The sequence below is a fragment of the Furipterus horrens genome, unplaced genomic scaffold (genome assembly GCF_987537825.1).
Source record: "Furipterus horrens unplaced genomic scaffold, mFurHor1.1.pri manual_scaffold_12, whole genome shotgun sequence".
Lineage (NCBI taxonomy): Eukaryota > Metazoa > Chordata > Mammalia > Chiroptera > Furipteridae > Furipterus > Furipterus horrens.
The window spans coordinates 92,822,692-92,844,498 of NW_028327182.1; the positions used below are offsets into that span (position 1 = coordinate 92,822,692).

The following is a 21,807-nucleotide window of genomic DNA, read 5'->3' on the forward strand; positions in this document are numbered from 1 at the left end:
CTGTTATCTTACTCACGAGTGGATATACCTCTGCCGCCAGCCCGACTGTTCTAAAAGCTTCCTGTCATTGATTTTGAGTTAATCACACCTCAGGTGCCACTCCTCACGCAGGAGACACCGTGACTTCTCCCTCAGGCTAACAGGCACGGACCTGTTTGTCTGCAGTCACCGTGGCTTCCTGCTACCCCACAGTTCACCCTGGTTGCCCTGGAGAACGGCAGCAGACATCTGAAAGCTGGTTGGCTCAGAACAGGGACGTGGTCTGGGCCAAAGATCTGGCCTGCGCCAGCTGCCTCTGTTGGGGACAAAACCACTGCGGTGGCCTCATCAGCTGGCTGGCCACAACTTAGAAAGACAGGGATGATAACAGATGCCGCCTCCAAAACGGCAGGTGATATAAAAATAGCACATTCTCATAATTAGTTAAACATTAAGCTGGGAGCCACCGCTGGTTTTTGATATGATGGTAAATGAATTAATAATTTAAAGTTGTGCAAAATAGCCCCCCCGTGAACAACTAATGCATTATTGAATGCACGCAAAAGACACTATTTACCTTTTGAAGTGAAACTGGGCTGTAAAAAGTTAATATAATTACCTCCATAAGAATTATCTGCTTTATACATTAAAAAGAAATCATATTCTTAACCCTACAATTTACCCATCCATGTGACTAGCTCAATGAATGCCAACAAATTTATACTGATGTATGCAAAATACATTATGCCAAAACATGATTTAGTGATTTTGAAAAATATATTTTATGTAGTATATAAAAATCTTCCTAAAGATTTCAGATTCTCCTTACTAATGCTCCCATTCGTTTGGTTAATAATGGCAGCTCTTCAGGCTTCCTACACAGACTATAAGGTACAGGGCTGGCTCTCTGTGTCCCAGACTGGGGCCAGGAACTCACCCTCTCTCTGTGGGGAGAATCTCATGGCATTTTCAGAGGCTTCCTGAGACGGTCCTCTCAAGGCTAGTCAGGCAGACCTGAAGGCCTGCCTTTTCATGACAGAAAATCTTAGGAGACTGGGGCACTGTTCAGAAGTGTTTCTCTCCCCGTCTCCTCTCACACAGACCATAGGAATGAGGTCCCTCTGCCATTCCAAATTTTAATAACTTTAGCAGAGACCTGGAAACTGAGGGCGTAGCTGTCGGTTCCCATGGACGCGATCAATGAGTCGGAAGCAGCACAAAAGAATGAACGACACAGGCTTCCGTCCTGGTCTGTGACCAGTGTTGGCATGAAAAGGGACACAGTGATGCCCTGCAATGGATTAAGAAGCCATTGCTCTACTTGAATAGACAGACCCATTTGTTCCCGTCGGGGTTTCTTTACCAAACATTGACCGAGTTCAGCCGCAGACTGTCTTAAGCAAAACAGTTTCTGAGCAGACACAAACTCTTTAGAGCTCTGTCAGACCGAGGGAGACCACTGCTTGTAAGATTGGCAGGACTTTTGTCGGCCTGAAGTGCACAAGGCGAACAAACCAAACAGAACTTCTTGTTCCCCTCACTGGGGTGAAATATCAATGGTTAGTTTGAAAACCAGACTCTCTGACTCCCGAGTGGCCTGGAAAATGCACACAATTAAAACCTAAAGCATAAACTTTGTTTCTTCTTTTCTTATTTTCAAAACAATTTCTTCTAAATTTGATAGGTTTTCTATATGGAAGGCAATCTTTCATTAATATATTCCCTCCGACCTTCTAGGGTTTGCTTCTCTATCTCAAAATGTCATGTGTTATCCTAATTTTAATAACTGATTATTGTCTTTGCCATCATAACCTACTTTCATGGAACAAATATCTGTTATTCAGTTCATTAAAACATGCGTGTACCCCTGGCTGGTTTGGCTCAGTGGATGGAGCGTCGGCCTGCGAGCTAAGTGTCGCTGGTTCGATCTTCCAGTCAGGGCACATCAGAGAAGGAAAACTCTGACTCCAAAAAACCTCCGCTGCCTTGCGGCATACCTCTTCAGGGGAAAGGCTAAGGGAGTAAACCCCGACAGAAAATCCGGAGCCGGAGTCCCTAAGGCGGTTTGACGTTGTAGTCAACACCGGCAACTCCTGCGGCGCACCTGAAGCCAAGCTGTATCGACTCCGTCTTTCCCTTGGACCCTTCAGCTGCGAAGAGAGGGGGGGTCTGCTGCATGGGCAACAGCAGACCCTCCATATCACCCTGCCCAGGCTCTGTAGCTTCAGCTTCACTGGAGAGGACACTCCAGCGTCATCGCAAGATGTCGATTCAACACGTGAGGAGACAGATACCGTGTCACTCCCGAGTCGGACTGCACAGCCATTCTCGGTGGTGCAGATAGACTCTTAAGAAGCTACACCATTGTCTCTCGAGACGGATGGCTGCCGCCGACGACGAAAACATGCGTGTCTCCTATGTAATTTAAATTGACCACGTTATTCTGCATTAGTGTGAAAAGTCAGCTCAGCCAGAGAGGAAAAATAAACTATTCGGCCTATTTTTTGGCAGCTGCATGATTTGTAAGCCCCATTCTGGACCCCATTAGACATTCAGTTAGAAGCTACATCCTGCCAGTTTTACCTTCCAGATCTCTGTCCAATCCATTCCCTCTTTTCCACTTCCACTGTCACCGTGATTGTTGCGTCCCGTCCATCTGTGCGCGGGATGTGCATGGAAATCCAGTGACCCCTAGCTGTTCACCCATCTCTCTGTCTTTCTCTCGATTATGCATTGTTACTCGAGTTAGTGTTAGAGAAATGCTGAAAAATCTTCATTGTTTCCCTGGTTCCCTTTGCCCAAAGAATTCAAGGTCTCCACTGGATGGTACTTCAGGGCCACTCTTAATCTGGCACCGATCTTTCTCCGTATGTGCTCCGCATTTATTTATTTTTTGTTTCTTTTTTTTTTTTAATTATTGTTGTTCTATTACAGTTGTCCCAAAGTTTCTCTCATTGCTCGCCACTGCCCCCGCCCCTGCTCCCATAGTCAATCCCTGCCCTGTGGTCCATGTCCATGGGTCATTCATACTAGTTCCTGGACTAGACCCTCCCCTTCTTTCCCCCTCTTGCCCCCTCCCCCTCTCCTCTGGTCACTGTCAGGTCAGTCTGTTCCTTGGTTCTATCTATGCCTCTGGTTCTATTTTGGGTGTTTGTTTGTGTTGCTCATTAGGTTCCTGTGTTAGGTGAGATCATATGGCATCTGTCTTTCGCTGCCTGGCTTATTTCACTTAGCATGGCACTGTCCAGTTCCATCCACGCTGTCACGAAAAGCAGGCGTTCCTTTCTTTCTGCTGCATAGCGTTCCGTTGGGTAAATGTACACTCATTTACCATACGCCCCACATTTAAATTGCCGACCCAGTCTTTACACAATGCTGTTGTTTTTAGCACCACATGGTGGCTCACGCGTTTTCTTCCACCTTAAGGCCGACATCCTCAGAGGCGCCTTCTTTGGCTTCCTTGGGAATTGAGCTCTCTTTGGAACTCCCACAATTTTTCATTCAGATCTTTGCCATATTTAGCATAGCAGGATGCATGTCTTATTATTCTTTTTATCCCAGCAGAATACCTTGTACATAATAGGCTCTCAGTAAATGTTGCTGTCTAGAAGATGGAATGGAAAAATAAAGAAACCTTCATGTGTTCCTGCAACTGTTGACTATTTGAGACCTACTTCAATGACCTGGTTTGCTAGAAATTTCCATGGGTGCATGGACAGACACTACCCGTAGGTTAAGTCTATTTTAGGATTGGCTAAAGAGTTCAATTACTGCAAGGTGGACCCCGGGGAGGAAGTTTTCCATTGGATATGTTGCAGCGAATTTCTTAAAGCTTCAACCCAAAGTCTGCTTGACTATTACGCAGTGAGTGAATAAGGGGTCTCTTCTGCATCGTGTTTGCCTGTGAGCTTCTCTGTCTTTTGTTCTCCCAAACCTTCTCGACGGACCTCCTCTCATCTCTGTCTACATTCCCTTATCCTAGGCTTTAAGTGCATCTATAAAGGTGACGACTCCCAAGTTTACTTCTTTCCCTTGAGCCTCTTCCCTGGGCTCCAGGGTTACATGACTTCTTCTTACCACCTCGACCCCCAGCAGTTTTGGCCAGGACACCATCATTTCTGCTGGTGACTTTCTGACTGGTCTCCTTGTTTCAACCTCCAATGGCTTCCAATTACTCAAAGTAAGAGGTTCCGACGCTGGCCATGCATGTCTTCAATGACTTGTGATTTGCGTAGCATGCCCGTCTCCCCGCCACCCCCGCCGGCCTCTGTGCCCTTCCCTGAGCCAGCAAAGCAAGCCCTTCCTCCAGAGCATGTGCACACGCTCTTTGTTCTGCCCGGAATGCTCCCATTTCTAAAGCTTATTCTCTCACTGAAAGTTTTTGCTGAAATACCCAAACCACATTTTATAAAACTGCCCTCCATCCACTTCACCCTGCTCTGTTTTTCACAAAGTCTTATTCACAACCTGACATATATTTATACACTGGCTGCTTCTCTCTCCCTGTTAGCTGGTAAATCCTTGAAAGCCGGTACTTCCTTCAACCAATTTTCTGATCTGTTACGTTCTGACAATGCCTGATATGAAACAAAAATTCAACAAATATTTGAAGAATGAATGTGACGAGGCTGCTATGTGCTGTTAAATTTAAGACCATGTATTTTTACTTAGCTATTTATGAATAAAGACCATTATTATTGTACCAAATGTCCCGCCTTGAAGATCTGATAGTATTTCTAATTGGAAACACACAGGAAAGAAAACAATGCCCAGATATTTCAGTAGATAAAATGAACAGTGAAAATACAGCTGCTTTAAAGAAAATTATTAGATTTTTTTTAGCCTGTGGAAAATAGGACCTTCTGATTGACAAATTATAGAACTTGAGAACTCACGTTTTAAAAATAGTATCTTGAGGAAATGAATGAATATTTTCTTTCAAAAACAACATTTTTGAAAACAAAACATTTTTTCTTTACCTACAATAATAAGTAAATGGTAAGTTACTGCGAGAAATGACCATGTACAGCAGCACCTGTACCAAGTCAGTCAGGAAACCTGGCACATGAAGGCACTAAAGCCTTTTCCAGTGAAAGGATAAATGAGCAAAGACATTATTAAGCTGTTGAGTTTAATCTCTTTTCCAGCTGGCTACAACGAATAAATATATACAGATGTAGCCTGAAAAAAAGTATTGTTGAATAGATCTTTAAGAAATAACTAGATATCTGCCCATAACGATACTTATGTAGCGTGTGCACCTATGGACACACACACACACACGCACACACACATCCTATAGTTCATTCTATAGAATGGTTTAGAACAGCACTGGAAGTCTGCAGTCCTTTTTAAACATTCTTTGGAAGCCACATGATCTGAATGTGGTTTACTCGAAAGTACTGCCTGCTAGAATGTTCTACCTGTGTTTCAGGGATGATGGGACTGTCTTCCGGAGAAGACCTGAAGAAGGTGGACAGAGGCGATGACACTATGATAGGGTTTGGCCTCACAAACCCGCTCAGATCACAGCTGGGGATGTCGTTCTCCTCCTTCTTCATGACTAGAGTGTCCATCACATAAAAGACATTCCAGGGAATCCACACCGTGTGATACTGCGTGAGGAATGGGGACCGCTCAAATACCAGGGTGAGCGAAGCCCCGCCGTTGGCCACCAAGTCGAACCTAAGGAAAACAAGACATACTTACTGAGCCAGCTGGGGCCCTAGAATGACGTCCAAATTCACTTAATTGAACCTCCTTAAGTTAATGTGCTTTACAAAGAAAATCAACTTTTCTTCAACTTTCATATGAATTAGTTTCGAATGTACAGGAAGAGTAAAGAATTATCCAATGATGAATACTCATATACCCTGTACTTAGATTTACCAATTTATTAACAGTGTCCAAATTTGTTTCCTTATTTACCTATCTACTTCTTTTTCAGAATCATCTGAGCTGAGGTTATACACTCTATGCAATGTCACTCCTGAATATTTCAACAAGGATCTTCTAAGATCAAGAACTTTCAAAACCACAATACTAGCATCATGCTTTTGAAAATGAAATCAACTTTTAAAGAACCATATGAATACAGGACTCCAAGTTTCTGCCACATGGACTGTTACAGATTTCTGTAGTCTGAAATCTGATGCACCTCTGTATTACAAGGGACAATAAAACGTGCTGGGTGATAGAAGATTGTCTAGTTCTTACACTTAAAATACTTCAGCAGAGACAGTGCGCTGGGACAAACTCACATGCCATCGTGACGGGTAATGGTGTATCCATATTCTGGGTAGTGGAAAAACGAGACATTTACTCCAATAAGTGGGGTTCCATCAGCAGTGAGTACTTGACCTCTGATGACAGACGCAAGGCTGTGGGAAATGCAGAAGAAGTGGAATGAATATTTGTCTTGGGCCAACATGAAGATGATGTGGAGATAATTCAACCACAGGATAAAATAACAGTATCACACGCAATCATTACTCACAAAAACCAGACCTGAGACACTCCCGAGACAATGTCCCTATTAATTCAGTGTAATTCACATTCTCTAAGTGCCTAGTGTTTTACCCTGGGTGTTCAGTCATTGCAATCTGGTTTGGGAGAGTTATCCAAGGCAATAATTTAGAGACAAATTTTAGAATTATAAACTGCTGTTTCTTCATAAATCACACATCTGGTGCTTACATGCAGAAAAGTATACTTTCCAATGAATTCAGAGGCCATCTGTACATCCGCAGGGACCAAGAAGTACAAGATTTAAGAGGGCAATAAGGAACATTTGTGCAACAACTTTAATCCACTGCTGGGTCTAACTGCATTAATGCTGTGAAATGGCTGCAGACCCAGGAGTTCCAGAGTAAATCATCTTCTCTGCTCAGTGAGACACGGGACACCTGCTTTCACTTACTGCTTGACACTCAGGTCATTACTGCTCAGTAAAGCCCCCCGTCATGGCTCGTGTGATCTCCCTGCCTTGCCGCTAGCAGTCCCATTCCAAACATTCATAATTTATATTATTTAGTGAGCTCAGCTAAAAAAAAAAAGGTGCGCTTCTCTTTTGCCTTTTGGGGTCTTTTTCACTGCGTCTCTTGAAACATTTCCAACTGTGCTAACTAGTTTAATGAAGATTTATTGACTCCTTAATGGGATGTCCTGTTATGTCGCAGGCGCTGAAATTGACAAAGAATGTGAACTGTGTCAAAAATGCCTGAGATGCCAAATTTGGTGACGAATCTGCCGAAAGAGGAAAAACCTGTATTTCCGACAGCAGTGTCCTCCCAGTCGGTCATCAGCTCTTCCTGTCACTGTCACTATCACTATGACTCTCTATCAGGAAAAGATGCCTTCACCTCTTATTGAAAGGACTCTCCCCAGGTATCACGTGGGTGCTATCGGATCCTATGAGGAAGCGGATTCGATCATAGAAGGACTTGGCAGCTTGTTGAGAGGGAGACTGTAAGCTTTGGCTAATGATGTCCTGTGGGTCGGGCAACCCGCGGCAGTAGGGCTGGTTTTGGCACGAGCTCTGTAAACAGCAATCGGGGTCCATGCAGTCCACGAGGCCATCTGGGGAGAGAAACGTAACCCGGTGAGAGTCCCCCTCGCTGTGCTGTCACGTGCAATACCTTTTGTTTGTGGGTCGGGGTTTTCACATTGAATGACTTGTCCCCCACCCCCACCCCCACCCCGCATCTGAGAGTGATTCCTATGGGGTACACTGTCTGGAAACAGGAAATATAAACACAATCCTTGCAGCTGCTTTTGTATAAACTAAACGTTTAGGTTGGAGATGGCCGAAAAGAATCATATGTTGATTTTGAGTAAGAAATAAAAAAATTATTAGGACAGTCTATTAGGAGCGTGAAGTAATATGGATTAATTTTAAGTATAATTACTCAAGCCTATATTTCAGAGGAAGTGCACCAGGAGCTAACACAGTAAGTGTGAATGGCGAAGGACCAGGGACCTGCAGAGGGTGAAGTTCTAATCTGGGGATGGGTCAGAAAAAAAGAGCAGTGTGGGAATGCAGCCGCCACAAATCAACACAAAATAGATGAGCTCCGTCAGCCCCTTCCACGGTAACGCCTCTCGCAAGGAAGATAAAAGTGCGTTCCAAATAAAATTAAGGTCATTTCTCAAATTTCAGATAGGAGCCTGAGCCCCGGCGAGGCCTCTCTAAAATGGAGGAGGTAATTTAAAACGTGGCAAATGTAAATAAGCTGAAAATATTGGAAATCATGAGAAACTGTCACAGAAAATTGACCTTGAGTGTTGGTGACATAAAAAGCCAAGGCTACAAAGACGTTGCCCGTGGCGTCTCCAGGAAATCAGAAGGAAACCACATTCAATGCTCCACGTAAGTGTTCTGTCTGAAACGGACAAACCAACCCATTCGTGGATGAGAGCGCCAGGATACGATGGTTTGATGACACTACCCCTTAAGCTCCTTTTTCACTGACCCGTTGATACATACATTTTCATCTGCTTGCCAATGGTATTTCTCAGTATCAATTAATAAAAACACTGGTTTTTGAAGACTTTACTCCGTTTCGGGAGAACTGCCAAAATATAGTTTTAAAATCTTCAGACCTAAGTATCACACAACTCAGTTGAAAATAGCTAGTTGACCTACGTATTTTATTTACACAAGTGTTTTAAAATAATTTTTTATTAAAAAACCATACTAGCCATTTTTTGCATTAGGCTACTCTTATGAATAGAATATAAACTTGCCCCCTTCATTAACTGATAGCAAATGGAGACGAAAGAAAACAGACCACATTGAATGGTACTGCCCGGTCTAGAAGCAGGTCAAGAGCAACACAGGGCAAGTGTGAAACAGAGATCAGGGCTCCCGGCGCAGGGTCCTTCAGTCGCTTTGCCCGCCTGCAGAAGAATGCAATGAACACCTGTGATTTCTCCTAACACCCACTTCCCCTTCTTTGGGCAACAGCTCCAACTTCTCATTTGGGTATCTATCCATCCTTCCCTGACTCTCAGTCCAAGCGCATACGGCTCTTCACGTTCGGAACAGAAAGGCACATGTGACCTAACTTGCCTAACCCGCGTGAACTTCAGGAGCTACCGGAGAAGAGGTCCCCCGGCCCCCACCAGCCTGGAGCTGTAAGGCTGTGAAACTCTGGTGCCTGGGAAGACAGCCCCCCCAGAAGAAGCAGGGCCAAGAGCTCGGGAGAATAAACAACAGGTCGCAGGGACCTCTTTGGGGGTGGTCTGCAACAAGCTGCCCCTGACCTCTGGGCTTTCTTCCTGTGCCTGCTTGGATTGCACTTCCTGTCACTTGAAATCAAAAGGACTTACGGTTTTCTAGAGACAGTAACCAAAAATCTCACTATTTTCAAAGAAAAAGCTTAATAGGTGAATACTTAAATTAATTTTGTGGTGTTACTCTTTTTTACATTAATATTTTAATTTTTTTGTCACTGCAATTTCTATACACATAAAAATGTATGAGTCAGAATTTCCAATAGGCAGATCTTATGACATATTGTTTCCTTATGATAGATTTTCATGTGGATGTCTGTTATACTTCTAAAAATGTGTTGTTAATTGTTTAAAACTGCATATTATCCCTTTGAAAAAAATTCAAAATCATGTTTTAATAAAAGCAAATGTGAGCTTTGAAATTTAATATGAATTTATTAAAATATTACTTTCTTAGCTAAAAGGCCATGAGGATGAAAAATGTCCAAATATTTCTCAATATTTTTAGTGGAAGAAAGATGAAACTACATTATAGGTTTATTTTTCATGAGGATAGATCATAATAATGCAATACAGTGTATTTTCCCTCCATCTCTTTCAAAGAAATAGAAGTACAGTTATTAAGACTCAGATTTTTAAAGTAGTAGACCACTGAATTATGGCCCCAATATCATTAGAGATTTACCACCCCCCCCCCCAAAAAAATTAAAACATAAAACTCCATGGATTTAGAATCCCTTTGCTTAGGGGAGTAATTTAACACAAACATTTGCTATTCTTTCAGGTTTTCCTCTTATATTCATTCTTTCACGTGAGAAGAAACTATTCAATAAAGCATTTCCAAGTACTGTATTCGACTGTATCTCCATTAATCCGGTAAATTCAGGGTAAAATGCTCCCCACTCCGATCTCTTCTGCCATAATACTCCCACCGAGTCTTCCTTTAGGCAGTATATGGTACAGTGGCCAAAGAGAAATGCTTACATTTAGTCATTCATCTTTGTTAGTTTATGAAAAGCAAATGTACATCTGGCATGTAGTCTGCAGGTCATAAAACCACATGAGATTGACCCCTCTGAACTAATCAGCTGGAAACGCATTTTTACAAGCCTCTCTGCTAACATCAATCAGAGGAAGAATCTCATTTTCAACGGCCAAATGCAGGGACACAGTGTTTGGTATTTTTCTGCTGAGTTGATCAGTAACCTGCCCAGGCAAGTGACGGACGGCTACGAATCTGGCTGCCTTATAATCTGAGAAGACACTTTTCATTCTTTGTCTGTCCATCTACGGCTAGTGCTATCTCATCCCACTAAGCTGATTACCCACTTGCCCAAACGTATACTGTGGCAAGCTTGTCTTCGTGGAATAGCGTCTCAGAGTAATCGAGATTCCATTTTAATCTTGAAAATATTAGCTCGGCTTAAATTGATACTAGCCTAGAAGCCATATCTAATAGAATTAATCATTAAACAACCTCAAGAAAATCAGAAATGTCCCAATGCATTGAATAGCCAATATCAATTAAAGGCCTTTCTTCACTTTAAGCTATCACTCAATCCTTAATATTATTGCTATAGTTCTCATTTTAAAACACCTTCTTGTCTTTCCTTGGGCTTCCATTCGACTTCAGCGGTTGGCAAATTTTGTCAATATTTTAGGCTTCGTGGGCCATATAGTCTCTGCTGCTACTCTTCAACTGCCTTTATAGCAAGCACCCAAGCAGCCCAGCCACAGACAAGATGTACACACATGGGTGGGACTGTGTTCCAATAAAACTTTATTTATAAAACCAGGTTTCAGCCCAGGGGTCAGTGTATCAGCCTCTGGTCTTGATTTAAAGTTTCTCCCTTGCTCTATTTCTTTGTATTCTTGAAATCATTCTCGATATTTTTCTGGCAAATTCAAACACTGCACATTTTGCAAGATGATTAAAACTTCTGACTCCAAGCCTTTTCCTAGGCTACCCTCTATGCTGGCTTTCATGTGCTTGTCAAAACTCTTGCTTTCTTCTTTCAAGCAGCTATGGATATTTTAATTTGTTTTTCAAAACCTTGATTTACTGACTGAATAAAAAGTCATACATCTCCTTTTAGTAAATTTTCTTTTTTTTACTCAAAAGATAATGCTCAGCCCCGCCCCACAGTATCGGGAATCCCCTCTCTCCATTCCAAGGCAGAAGTAGAGGTAGAAATTTTGGTGTAATAGTTTACCTGCGGCCTTCAGAATTTTAAAAATTGACAGGTATACCTCTCATTACCCTTTTAAGTCACCTCTGCAATATGCTTGAGTCATTTATTACTGAGTTGGAATCACGTCTGGTTTTCTGTATCTCCTTGGTTTGTCTGGAACAGCTTTCTTGATGACTTGAGTCTCTCTGTTCACATCATTTCAGTGCCAGTGACTCTAGGCTGGCCACCCTCCTGACCTGCATATCTACAAGTTGCCTTTGGGATGCTTCTGCTTGAATATCGCACAGGCATCAGAAACTTACAATGTCTGCAACACAACACACGTGGCCCCCTCTAACCACGCTGCCGCTTCTGTATTGCCTGCATCAGTGAAGGGCTCCACCATCCGCTGTTCAGTTTCTCAAAATAGAAACCTGAATGCCATCCTTCCTTCTTCTCGGCACACAATCAATCATCAGTTCCTTCTTTCCTTTACCCCAAAGATCTCTGGAAATCAGTCTATTTCTTTCCATTTCACTAAAACTCCCCTGTAGGCTACCATGGTTACCTCTTGACAAGATGTCAACAATAGCTGTGTTTCCCAGGTTCCAGTCTTATCCCAACTCTTCATTCTCTACCCTTGAGTCGGAGTAATCAAATTGACATTGATCATTTCACTTCTTTAGCTAGACTCCTTCCTTGACTTGGTCCCTGCTGCCTTCTGAGTGACCAGAAGTCCTGAATAAGGCTGACAAGACCTGTCATGATGGTTGCTTCCTGCCAGGAGACCGCTAACTTGCTTACCCCCACCCCCACCTCCTACTGCAATCAGCTCAGATGACGGCCTCAAGAAGCTCCTCGAGGGATAATCCATTTTACTGTTGTATCCCCAGCATCTAACATACTTCTCAGCCCCAACTTGCATGGAGTACATTGGCTGAATGAAGAAAAAAAATAAATTCAGTTCCTAGGGATGGTGAGATCTGAACAAGTCAAAGTAATGTCTTAAAAGCACATAAGAACCCTGGCCGGGTAGCTCAGTTGTCCTGATAGGCCAAGGCTGTGGATTCAATCTCTGGTCAGGGCGCACATCTGTCTCTTACTTTCTCTCTCTTCCCCTTCTTCTGTCTAAAAACAATAAATACAAATAAGGAGAAATATTTTTTAAAAAGTACATTAGAGATACCTACTGGTATCACCTTTGCCCTACCCTAGGTCTGTGCCATTCTTTGGAGTCCTGTTTTGTTTTTACTCCAACAGGTATTTAAAAATGTTCTTGATTAATCAGACATTAAACAATTCGCATAATTATAAAAAGCACTGGAGGAAATGATATGAAATGTTATGCATAATCTTACAAAGGCAAAGTCCTTATTTATGAAGACTTTCAACTCAGAATTCATGTGTGAAAAGATAAATGTTATGAAAACTTTCCTCCCATTCTGCAGGACAAAAGACACCATAGACAAAGTTAAAAGATAAACCAACACCAGGGATTAAATATCGGCAACACACCTAACAGAGAGTTGATAAACTGAATAAACATAAGGTCTTAAAAATTAAAAAGGAAAAGTCAAGCAACTCAATAGAAAAAATGAGCCAGAGCAATAAACAGGCTGTTAGCAAAAGAAGGAACACAAATGGCCAAGAAACGTATATAACGATCATCAATCTAACCCGTAATTAGGGAAATGCAAATTAAAACAATAAAAATGGAGTCAATTTCAGCTGTCAAACGAAATTCATATTTTTCATTTCGTTGGACAATTTTGTTCATGTGCGATGATTATGTACAGGCTGGGGACAGGGGACCGGGGACCGGGGACATAAACCCTCTCATATTGATGAAGAATGGAGTGTGAAATGTACTTACAAGGCAATTTGGTGGTAGCTCTCAAAATTAAAAATTAAAATACCCCTTGACCCAGCGATTTCACTTCTAACAATCTGTCTAAAAGAAATATTTGTACATTTACACAAAGATTTATATGCAGGTATACATAACACATACAGAAACCACAGATTCACTACAGCAAAAAAAAAAAAAAAAAAAAAAGAAACAACTAAATTATTACTAATGTAGTAGCAGTAGCATTAATTAGAGCACCTATATTTCTATGAAATGGAATGAGATAGACCTACGCACTGGCATGAAGAAAACCTCTCAGATACATTCTTTGGCAGAATCCGTTTAGAACTGTACCTGTGCTATTTACATTTAAAAACACAAATGTGCATGTAAATTCACCAGAGGAGGAGCAGGAATATGCTCACGAGGGGCTAACAGTGGTCAGCTCTTTCATGACGACAATGCAGTGTCTGTGCATGAGGACACTGAATAACCCTCTGCACGAGTACAGAGCCTCTTACCGTGGGGGTCCGTGGACCCACGAGGCCTGCCTCTCTGCAAGGCCCCTGTCCCACCTCGAAGCTGGTGGGTGTAACACAGGGGAGACTTTTAGTTCCGGCCTCTGGGGCTGTGATTTTCCTCTCCTTCTAAAGCTCTTTCAAAAAGTACGAAACCCCATGTTCCTTGTCAACTATCGGGAAGCTAGTGGGGTCCTTGCTTCTGAGACCACAAGACGGACTTCTCTTTCCCTAAATGGGATTGATGAGGCTCCCAATTCTGTGGATATGAAAGGCCGCACGCGAACCTGACCCTCTCCACTAGAGTAGGACCCAGTAGTCTTTTCAATGGGTATTACGTTCTAGACCCCCCAGCGATAGGGGAAAATCCGTGAAGCAGGAACCTTACATTTATTTTAGTATTTACTGTACAGGACCGCAAAATCCTGTGATATAGCGAAAAATCTGCGATAATTTAATATAATATTTTTAAAAATCCCGCCATGTGGTGAGGCCGCGATACGTGAACCACGATATAGAGAGGGACTGCTGTACTCCAGTAATGCTCCCCCTCATCGTGTCTACCAGGAAGGTATGTTTTAATGCTCCGAGACTCCGAGAGCCCCCCGAGTTCCGAGAGCTGGATTCTTTCGGGAAGTGCTTATGGTGCCTTGTCATTTCCTTTCTCTCTCTTCATTTTAACCATTTTCCCTCTCTCTTTCCAGTTCTGTTACTCTCATTGGAGTTATTTAATTTTTATTGTTAAATATGTTTTTGGAGAGCACAACAGTCTCATCTTCCTGCTAGAACCCTAAAAAAATCCATTTTCCACTATTGCCCCATTTACACTTGATCTCTAAACTTAGACCAGCGCCCCCGTTCATCACTCACGCATTCCGGTTTTGCTCTAATTTACTCCTACGCACCCTCCTAGGCTCTCCTGTAGCTTGAACATTTCACTTTATTCTTTTCTTTCTCTCTCTCTCATTACTGTTTCTATTGTTCTAATTTCAGAATAGTCTCAATTCAATTGTGCTTTCTTTTTTTAAAAAAAGTCCTCATCTGAGGATATGGTTATTGATTTTAGAGAGAGAGGGAAGGAGAGAAAAACATTGATATGAGAGAGAAACATCAATCAGTTGCCTCCTGTACAATCAGGGGATTGAACCTGCAACCTAGGCGTGTGCCCTGACCGGGAATTGAACCCACAACCTTGTGGTGTATGGGATGACACTCCAACCAACTGAGCCACTTGCCCAGGGCTCACTGTGCTTCCTTTTGTACTATCATCCACCTCCAAATACTTTTTTTGTGTATTTAAAAAGCCTCCTTTAGGTACATCTTCCTGACATGTCCCCAGCAAGGGATAATCCCGAAGGACAACACATAACTCCATCTACTTACAAGTAAGAGGTATCGCTCCCAGCAGGACTTAGATGTTGCCGTCCCATCCTTCCTGCACAAAGTTTACTATGAGGTTTTAAGACTGTCTTGTGTCCTCTACCACCTGGTATCGAGGAGAGGGCCTGAGGGCCATGCCCCAGGTATCCACAGGGAGCTAGCCATGGGAGGGCCAGACGGGGAAGCTGGATGTCGAAGGGAACTTGGACTGGATCTCTCTCCTGAGAAGGAAGATGGGAACGTGCTAACAGCTGACGAAGAGCATGTATTTTGGAGACATTATCTTGTCAATAAGTTGCCAAGTTTCTATATGGATAGAACTGTCGGTGGCAAGCTATTGCATTTTGCTGCTGGCATAGTGGGACCACCATGTGGGGAGCTACTGCAAGTCACGAAACCCCCCGCTGAGTGAGCTTCTTTGTGGGCAGGTGAGGTAAAAGCCACGCCCATGTACGAGTACCAGGGAGAAGGATGGCTGCCTTGCCAGTCCGGGGTGTGCAGAGCATGTCAGAGGCTCAGCACTGGTTTTCTGGTTCTCAAGAGAGCAGGCTGGCATTTGGGGGCAGAAAGGAGACAGAGGATAGAAGGAGATTCCTCCCGAAAGTAACGCGAGTCTATCAGTCAGATGAAATAGTGATACCAGTATATCGTCTGCTTGTACTAAAACTAAATGCTATAGACAGTTATAAATATCCCTATAGTAAGCCTGTGTTCCTGCCTACCCAGTATGCATACATGCCCCTTTCTTCTGGTGACACAGCTTCCCTTGTCCTTTGGGTAGGTGACCTAACTCAGACCGATGAGAGTCAGCCAGGAGCAGGCCTCTGTAACCACTGGAAAAGGTGCCCACCTTGTCCTGGGTTCCTGTGCAGGTAGAACGTACCCCCAGAGCCGGTGGGGGTCATTTTGTGGGGGGGGGGACAGTCAGACAATGGTGCCACCTCAGAAGAAAGCAGAGGTGAGCGATGAAGTAACCCAGATTTCTGCTCTCACTGTTGGGACACTGAGATGCAGCTCTCGCTGAAACTGTGTTACATAAGCTATTGTTCTTTGCCTTTTTTAAAGCTTAAGACTGTTTGCGTGGAGTGCCTATCATATATACTGAAGAGTCTTTCCTGGTAAGAATAACAGATAGAACCTTTGAGAACAGAAAGGATTTTCTTGTCGCAGTGAAGGGAACGCGCCTCCATCCCAACGGCTGAGGAGAAGAGGGACTCAGGGAACTCACGAGTGTGGCAGCACAGGGTCACTGCAGGGCCACCGTCATAGAGCCCGCTCCGGATCACAGAGCATTTAACAGTCACATGTTCCCAGCTCTCCCCGTCTTCTCTCTGCTCTTGGCGACTTCACCATTGGCTGAGTTCTGGGATCTGAACCGGAAACGGCTCGCTCTCGGGGGAGGCTGGCTTTGTGGGTGAACAGAGAGTTAGAAGCCACGTCTGGGCGCGTATTGTTGAGCGTTTGCTCTGAAAGCGTTCTCAGCGATGACAGCATATCTAGCAGCTGTACCCAAAGTGTCTCCACACCCACGAGGGGACAGGATCTGCGGCCATCTGGCCCATTGACTGTTCCCGTGCTCCGCTGTGTGAGTTAGAAATCTACCATCCCACGTCCTGCCTGGCCAAGTCATCGGCTGCCACAGCCTCTGTCTGACACCTGCAGCAACATCTGACATGCAGGTGGGGGGCACCTTGCGGATTCCATGCAGCGTGGGGATCTTGGTACCAGCTTGCCTTTCGTTCTGAAAAGCTAGTGACCCTCTATACACGACAGCTGTTTATTTGATCCTTAAGAAAAACAGGGTCCAACTGCACGGGAGGCTTACTTCTCAGGGCTGTGGAGCTGTTCAGAGAGTGGCTGCTTGCCTTTTCTCCTTAAGCATTTCAGAGCCATAAAGGGGAGGTGGGGATCTATAGGCAAAGGGGGACACCCGGTCAGCGAGGGCCGGATTCTGAGGACCTTTAGGCTTAGACAGCGGCCGGGAGGCAGGGCTGGACTTGGTAAAGAAGAGTATGTTTTACAGGGGAAGGCAGATGCTTGCTCTAAGCAAACATAGTTAACTGCTTCGCCATTTGTAGTTCTTTCCAATTTTTTAAATCTATCTTATTCGATTCGGGGACTTTGTTCTTTATTTTTTATTTTTACAAAGGTTGCGTTCTACAAAGTAGCTCAGACTAGACTAGCAGCTGATAGGCGGTGTGTTTCATTTCTGACGGGGGTCAAATCCACCTCTTCATCCCCTCCTGCTCTCTGGGTACCTACCGTAGCCAATCGAACTCCTTAGCTGCTTCCCAGCTCATTCCCATTCGGACACCAAACTGAATTCAGACAACGGGTGTCTACAGAGCACACGTCACTGTCTGACGGAGAACTCCAGGTACTGCCCTTATTTTAAAACGTTCTGTTCTGCCGCCCCCATATGATGACAGCGCTGCCCCTCACTGCCAGCTGTGCGCCTTGACTGGGGCTTTGGTGTGGAGAACGGGGAACGCTGTCTCTGCGTCCACAGCCCGGCTCTTGTCCAAAGAAGCCCTCGAGCTCGGGTTGCCAGGCACCCCGTTTACAGTCTCAGGGGAGGCACGGAGCACCTCCTCAGGAAAGCACCACTGGGTTTGGGACAGGAGTATCAATGATAAGAAATAAGCAGAGAAACCACAGGAGGTCATGCACCTGCTCAGATTCCCCCAGGAAAGGGACAGCGCAGTTCCAAGCCAACAGGAACACACGAAGGGGAAGAGAGGCCAGTGCACAGCTGACAAATTTCGAGGAAAGGGAAAACCCCTCGCTGCTCACCCTACTGAAGACTTGACCAGCCCGTAACCCGCTCCTCGGCGTCTCTGCGGACAGACGCGGCCCTGCAGTTGGCTTCCCTGAGAGTCTGTGACCTACTCCACGCACCCCCACTTCTAAGGGGCAGACTCCGAAGGCCGGCCCGGGAGGGAGGAGGAGCAGCAACAGGAAACAGCGGGGCAGGGGCTTTGGGGGACTGTGGCTGGGAGACGCCTAGTGCCCCCCCCCCCCCCCAGGTGTGGCGAGGGGGGCGGGGCAGCGGGGGTTAGACCAGAGGCAGGAAGGGCTGCGAGGGCCAGGGCCCTTTACGGTTGGTCAGGAGTGGAAAGGGAAGGAGGCTTCAGCTCCGAATTTGTGGCTCATTTTCCCTGACAGTCCAGGTGAGAAGAAAACTGGGGAAACAGTGAACAGTCTGCTCAAAACAAAAGGGGAGAATTGCGCCTTCTTGTCAGGAAGATGAAACACAAGCATCATCTGGTTTGAGAATGACTATGGGCGCAGGCTAGCGTGCGTGCATGCATGCATGCGTGTGCACACACGTACAGGCGCGCATTGTTCTATGAGCATGCACATACATGCACGTGTGCCTGTGTGCATGCGCACACACACACCATTCTACACACGTGCGCACACATGTGCCTGTGTGTACGCATGCTCATGTATGCATTATTTTGCGTGTGTGCTGGGGTAACAAGAAAGCTCGGGGGTTGGTTTCGGCCCCTCTGCTTCCTCACAGAGTGAGGTCCACTCTCTAGAAGGAAAAGGCTGTTCAGTCTTCTCTGACAACGTTGTGTGAATTGCAGTTAGTCAAATGAGTACTTTTGAAAGCAAAGAAAATCAGATAATAATAGCTGCCATATACAGCATACTATGTGCCTGCCGACAGGCTAAATACTTTACCTCTGTTACCCCCTTAATCTTTTCAAAACCTCCTTTCTTCCCATTTTACAGGGAAGTGATGGGAGTTCAGGGAGATCAGAATCCGCATGAAGTCGATACGTACTACGAGCTCGAGCGGAGACCTGACTCCGGCCCCTGCCCCCTCAGCGGACACTGCCGCGGATGTGGACAGTCCCGAAGAGCAGGTGGCATGAAGAAGGGAGCGGGAGACCCCCCGTAACCCACGGCGACCACAGACGCCCAGCTGGGAGCGAAGCCTTTCAGAAACTCAGCCCTCCAGGCCCGCCAGACTGAACAGCCACTGGGCAACTAACCACCCGGTTCCCCAGCCCCTCAACCTAAATGGCGGCAGCCGGGGGATGTGCATGCGGGGAAAAAGCATCATGTCTTATCCCGGGGCTGCCTCTGGGTGGAGCGTCAGCATCTTCTTCTCGGGGCTGAAGATGAGGATGGAACGAGTGTGGGAGCGCAGCTCCCAGGGCCTGCTGTCTGCTACCGCTTCATGTGGTCACCCGGGCCTTTCAGAGAAGAGCCCGGAAGGGGCCTGGCACCTGTCAGGCTGTTTATTCAACTAGCGCTTCAGAGCTCCCGATTCTCAGGGCCCTACATACTGCGGGGAGGACAACTGTCGCCAGAGGTTAGGAAGGGAATGGAGAATAAGGCACATCATCCAACAGCCCAGTGACCTGCCCTTTCTCTGGACAGTGACCATCTCGGGGACAACAGGGAACACGATCACTATCAGCACGCGTATACTTTTCCATGAGTCTCATCTACGGGGATCTGAGTTCTGGGGGGTCACCGAGAGCCACGTCCTCGCCACACCTCACACACCTGTGCTCTGGCCCACCGATGTCCTCAGGCCCGGCCTGTCCTACCTCCTTCATTGTCCTTGCTGTCCGTGCAGAGGGTCTCCATGGCCACGTCGCAGCCCGCGCCTCTCCACCCTGGCTGGCAGACACAGTGCCAGCCGTTCTGGTCCAATGTACACCTGCCATTGCTGTTGCACAGGCCCGGGCAGCCCTCTGTCAAAAGACACAAGGAAGACATGGGGGATTTGAGTGCTGAACGTTTTTGCACCTCCAAGAGACAGATAAGGGACACTGGGTGGGAACAGGCCTTTGTAAACAGCACAAATACTGTAATTGCACATGGATAGAAGCAGCAACGTTATCTAAGGAATCTAATTCTCATCCAAGTGGCATCTTTGATTGGCCTGACCCTTGAGACACCACTTACCTGGGCAGGACAGAAATATATGCAACAACCCACTGAATAGCTGCAGGCCAGACAAAATTAACTTAATTTTTTTTTTTTCCCTTTAGCAAAGCAACAAGGTCAATTGGTTGATTGCACGGTGTGGAAAAGCATCTCCACACGGTAATTTCAGAGCCCCTGGTATAGATTTTTACTCTGTTGTAAACATCACCGGTCACTCATTGGCACAAGCCTTCTTAAAGCACCCTGTTGCTTTAAAAAAATTCCCTCTGAATTCAAACGCACGCGTGGGGACGAGGCTATGCGTGATGTTAACAGGAGAGCATTAATTTTATCTGGCCCCAGAGCTGCCGTATAATTCATGTGAAATTACAGTGCATTAAATCATTGCACAAAGTATAGGCCAGCAGGAATGACTATACTTTATGCTGAGTACATTCCTCGTCACAGAAGAAGCAAAGCCCGGGAAATAGTGAAGCAGCTTAGCGTCTATTCTAACAAACATTGGGGTTCAGGCTGCATACGGATGGGACAGGACCGACAGGATTTCCAACTAAATGTCAGAGCTGTGCGTATTTGATTACTTAGGACGGACAAAATGAAATACCAGAAGGACCACAATAAAACACCGAGAGACTGAACAAAAACACGGTAGTGGCGTGCTTCAAGACAGAGCGAGAAGTGATATTTGGTGACAATCTCCCTGAGGCTTTTAGGCTGTTACCTTTATATCCTATCTTGTCTGCTTTTATGGGCAAGAAGGGAAAATTTGGGAAACGATTAAAATAATTTAATATACCCAAACTCTATAATTGTTTCAGTCTAACATGACATCGAAAGAAAACAATTTTTGCCCCTTTCTAATGATGACATCTGGCATGCAGCCAACATGACCTGCTTATGAGTATGACACTTGGGTAGATTCTGGTGGTCTCGTCATGAGTTTGATATGACGTTGACAGAAACAAGGACAAAAATGCTCTAACGTTGTGAGAATAACTGGCTGGAAATCAGATCTCTTTGGACAGAATTACTTATAATCTGGTATAAAATATAGATCAGTAAAAACACGTGCTATAGCAACTGGGGTGTGTTACACAGCTTCTTGTGATTAGAATGCTATTCTCGTTTTGGGGACAAAATTTAAGGGAACAATCTGTTTAAAGATGTTTATTTTAAGTCTGTGTGAAAAGAATTATTCATACATCGGCTGCCCCTCCTCCACGGCAAAACTTGAAAGTATCGCCAAGAGACATTCTGTCTCTTAGGATTAGAGTCAACAGAAAGAAGAATATTTTGACAGTCTCTTGAGGCAGGGTATAATAAAATTATACTTATGGAGACCATCAGGTCAAGATGAGATTAATTTTGCTGCTTCTTTTCTTCCAGACAATTACTGTCTGCATGTCTAGATTATTCCATACATAAAAGGTGAATTTTCTCTATGGATGTTTTGTTTTGTTTTTAATAAAAAAGAAAGATTAAACAGCCCCACTGACAAAGAGGTGCTGTAGTGGACTGTGTGTACACAGAGTTATTATTTAAAAAAAGCCTGGATATTGCCATGAATATTCGCATATTCTAATGAAAAGCACAAACAGGGAATAGAAAATAGGTAATCTGAGAAGGAAGGGAAGGGGAATTTTCTGAAAAAAACAGTTTTCACCTATTTCTGTGATAACTGAAGACACGAGAATCTGCTGTTTTCTGCTGAGCAATGTTACGGTTGGTTTTATGAAATGCACAATCTTTTTGTAGTTTTTAGAAA

The 21,807-nt window shown here is 44.7% G+C and overlaps 1 protein-coding gene across 1 annotated transcript in view; it reads right to left on the bottom strand.

The window, feature by feature from the left end:
• The window catches only part of TENM3 (teneurin transmembrane protein 3), a 296,626-nt gene that overhangs the window by 55,186 nt on the left and 219,633 nt on the right, over positions 1 to 21,807 (bottom strand). Inside the window, exons 11-14 of the mRNA XM_090258721.1 lie at positions 19,700 to 19,846; positions 7,341 to 7,557; positions 6,240 to 6,359; positions 5,403 to 5,664 (exon numbers count right to left, since the gene is read on the bottom strand). Of these exons, the coding sequence (XP_090114847.1) occupies positions 5,403 to 5,664; positions 6,240 to 6,359; positions 7,341 to 7,557; positions 19,700 to 19,846 (746 nt within the window). The remainder of the gene's footprint in view (positions 1 to 5,402; positions 5,665 to 6,239; positions 6,360 to 7,340; positions 7,558 to 19,699; positions 19,847 to 21,807) is intronic.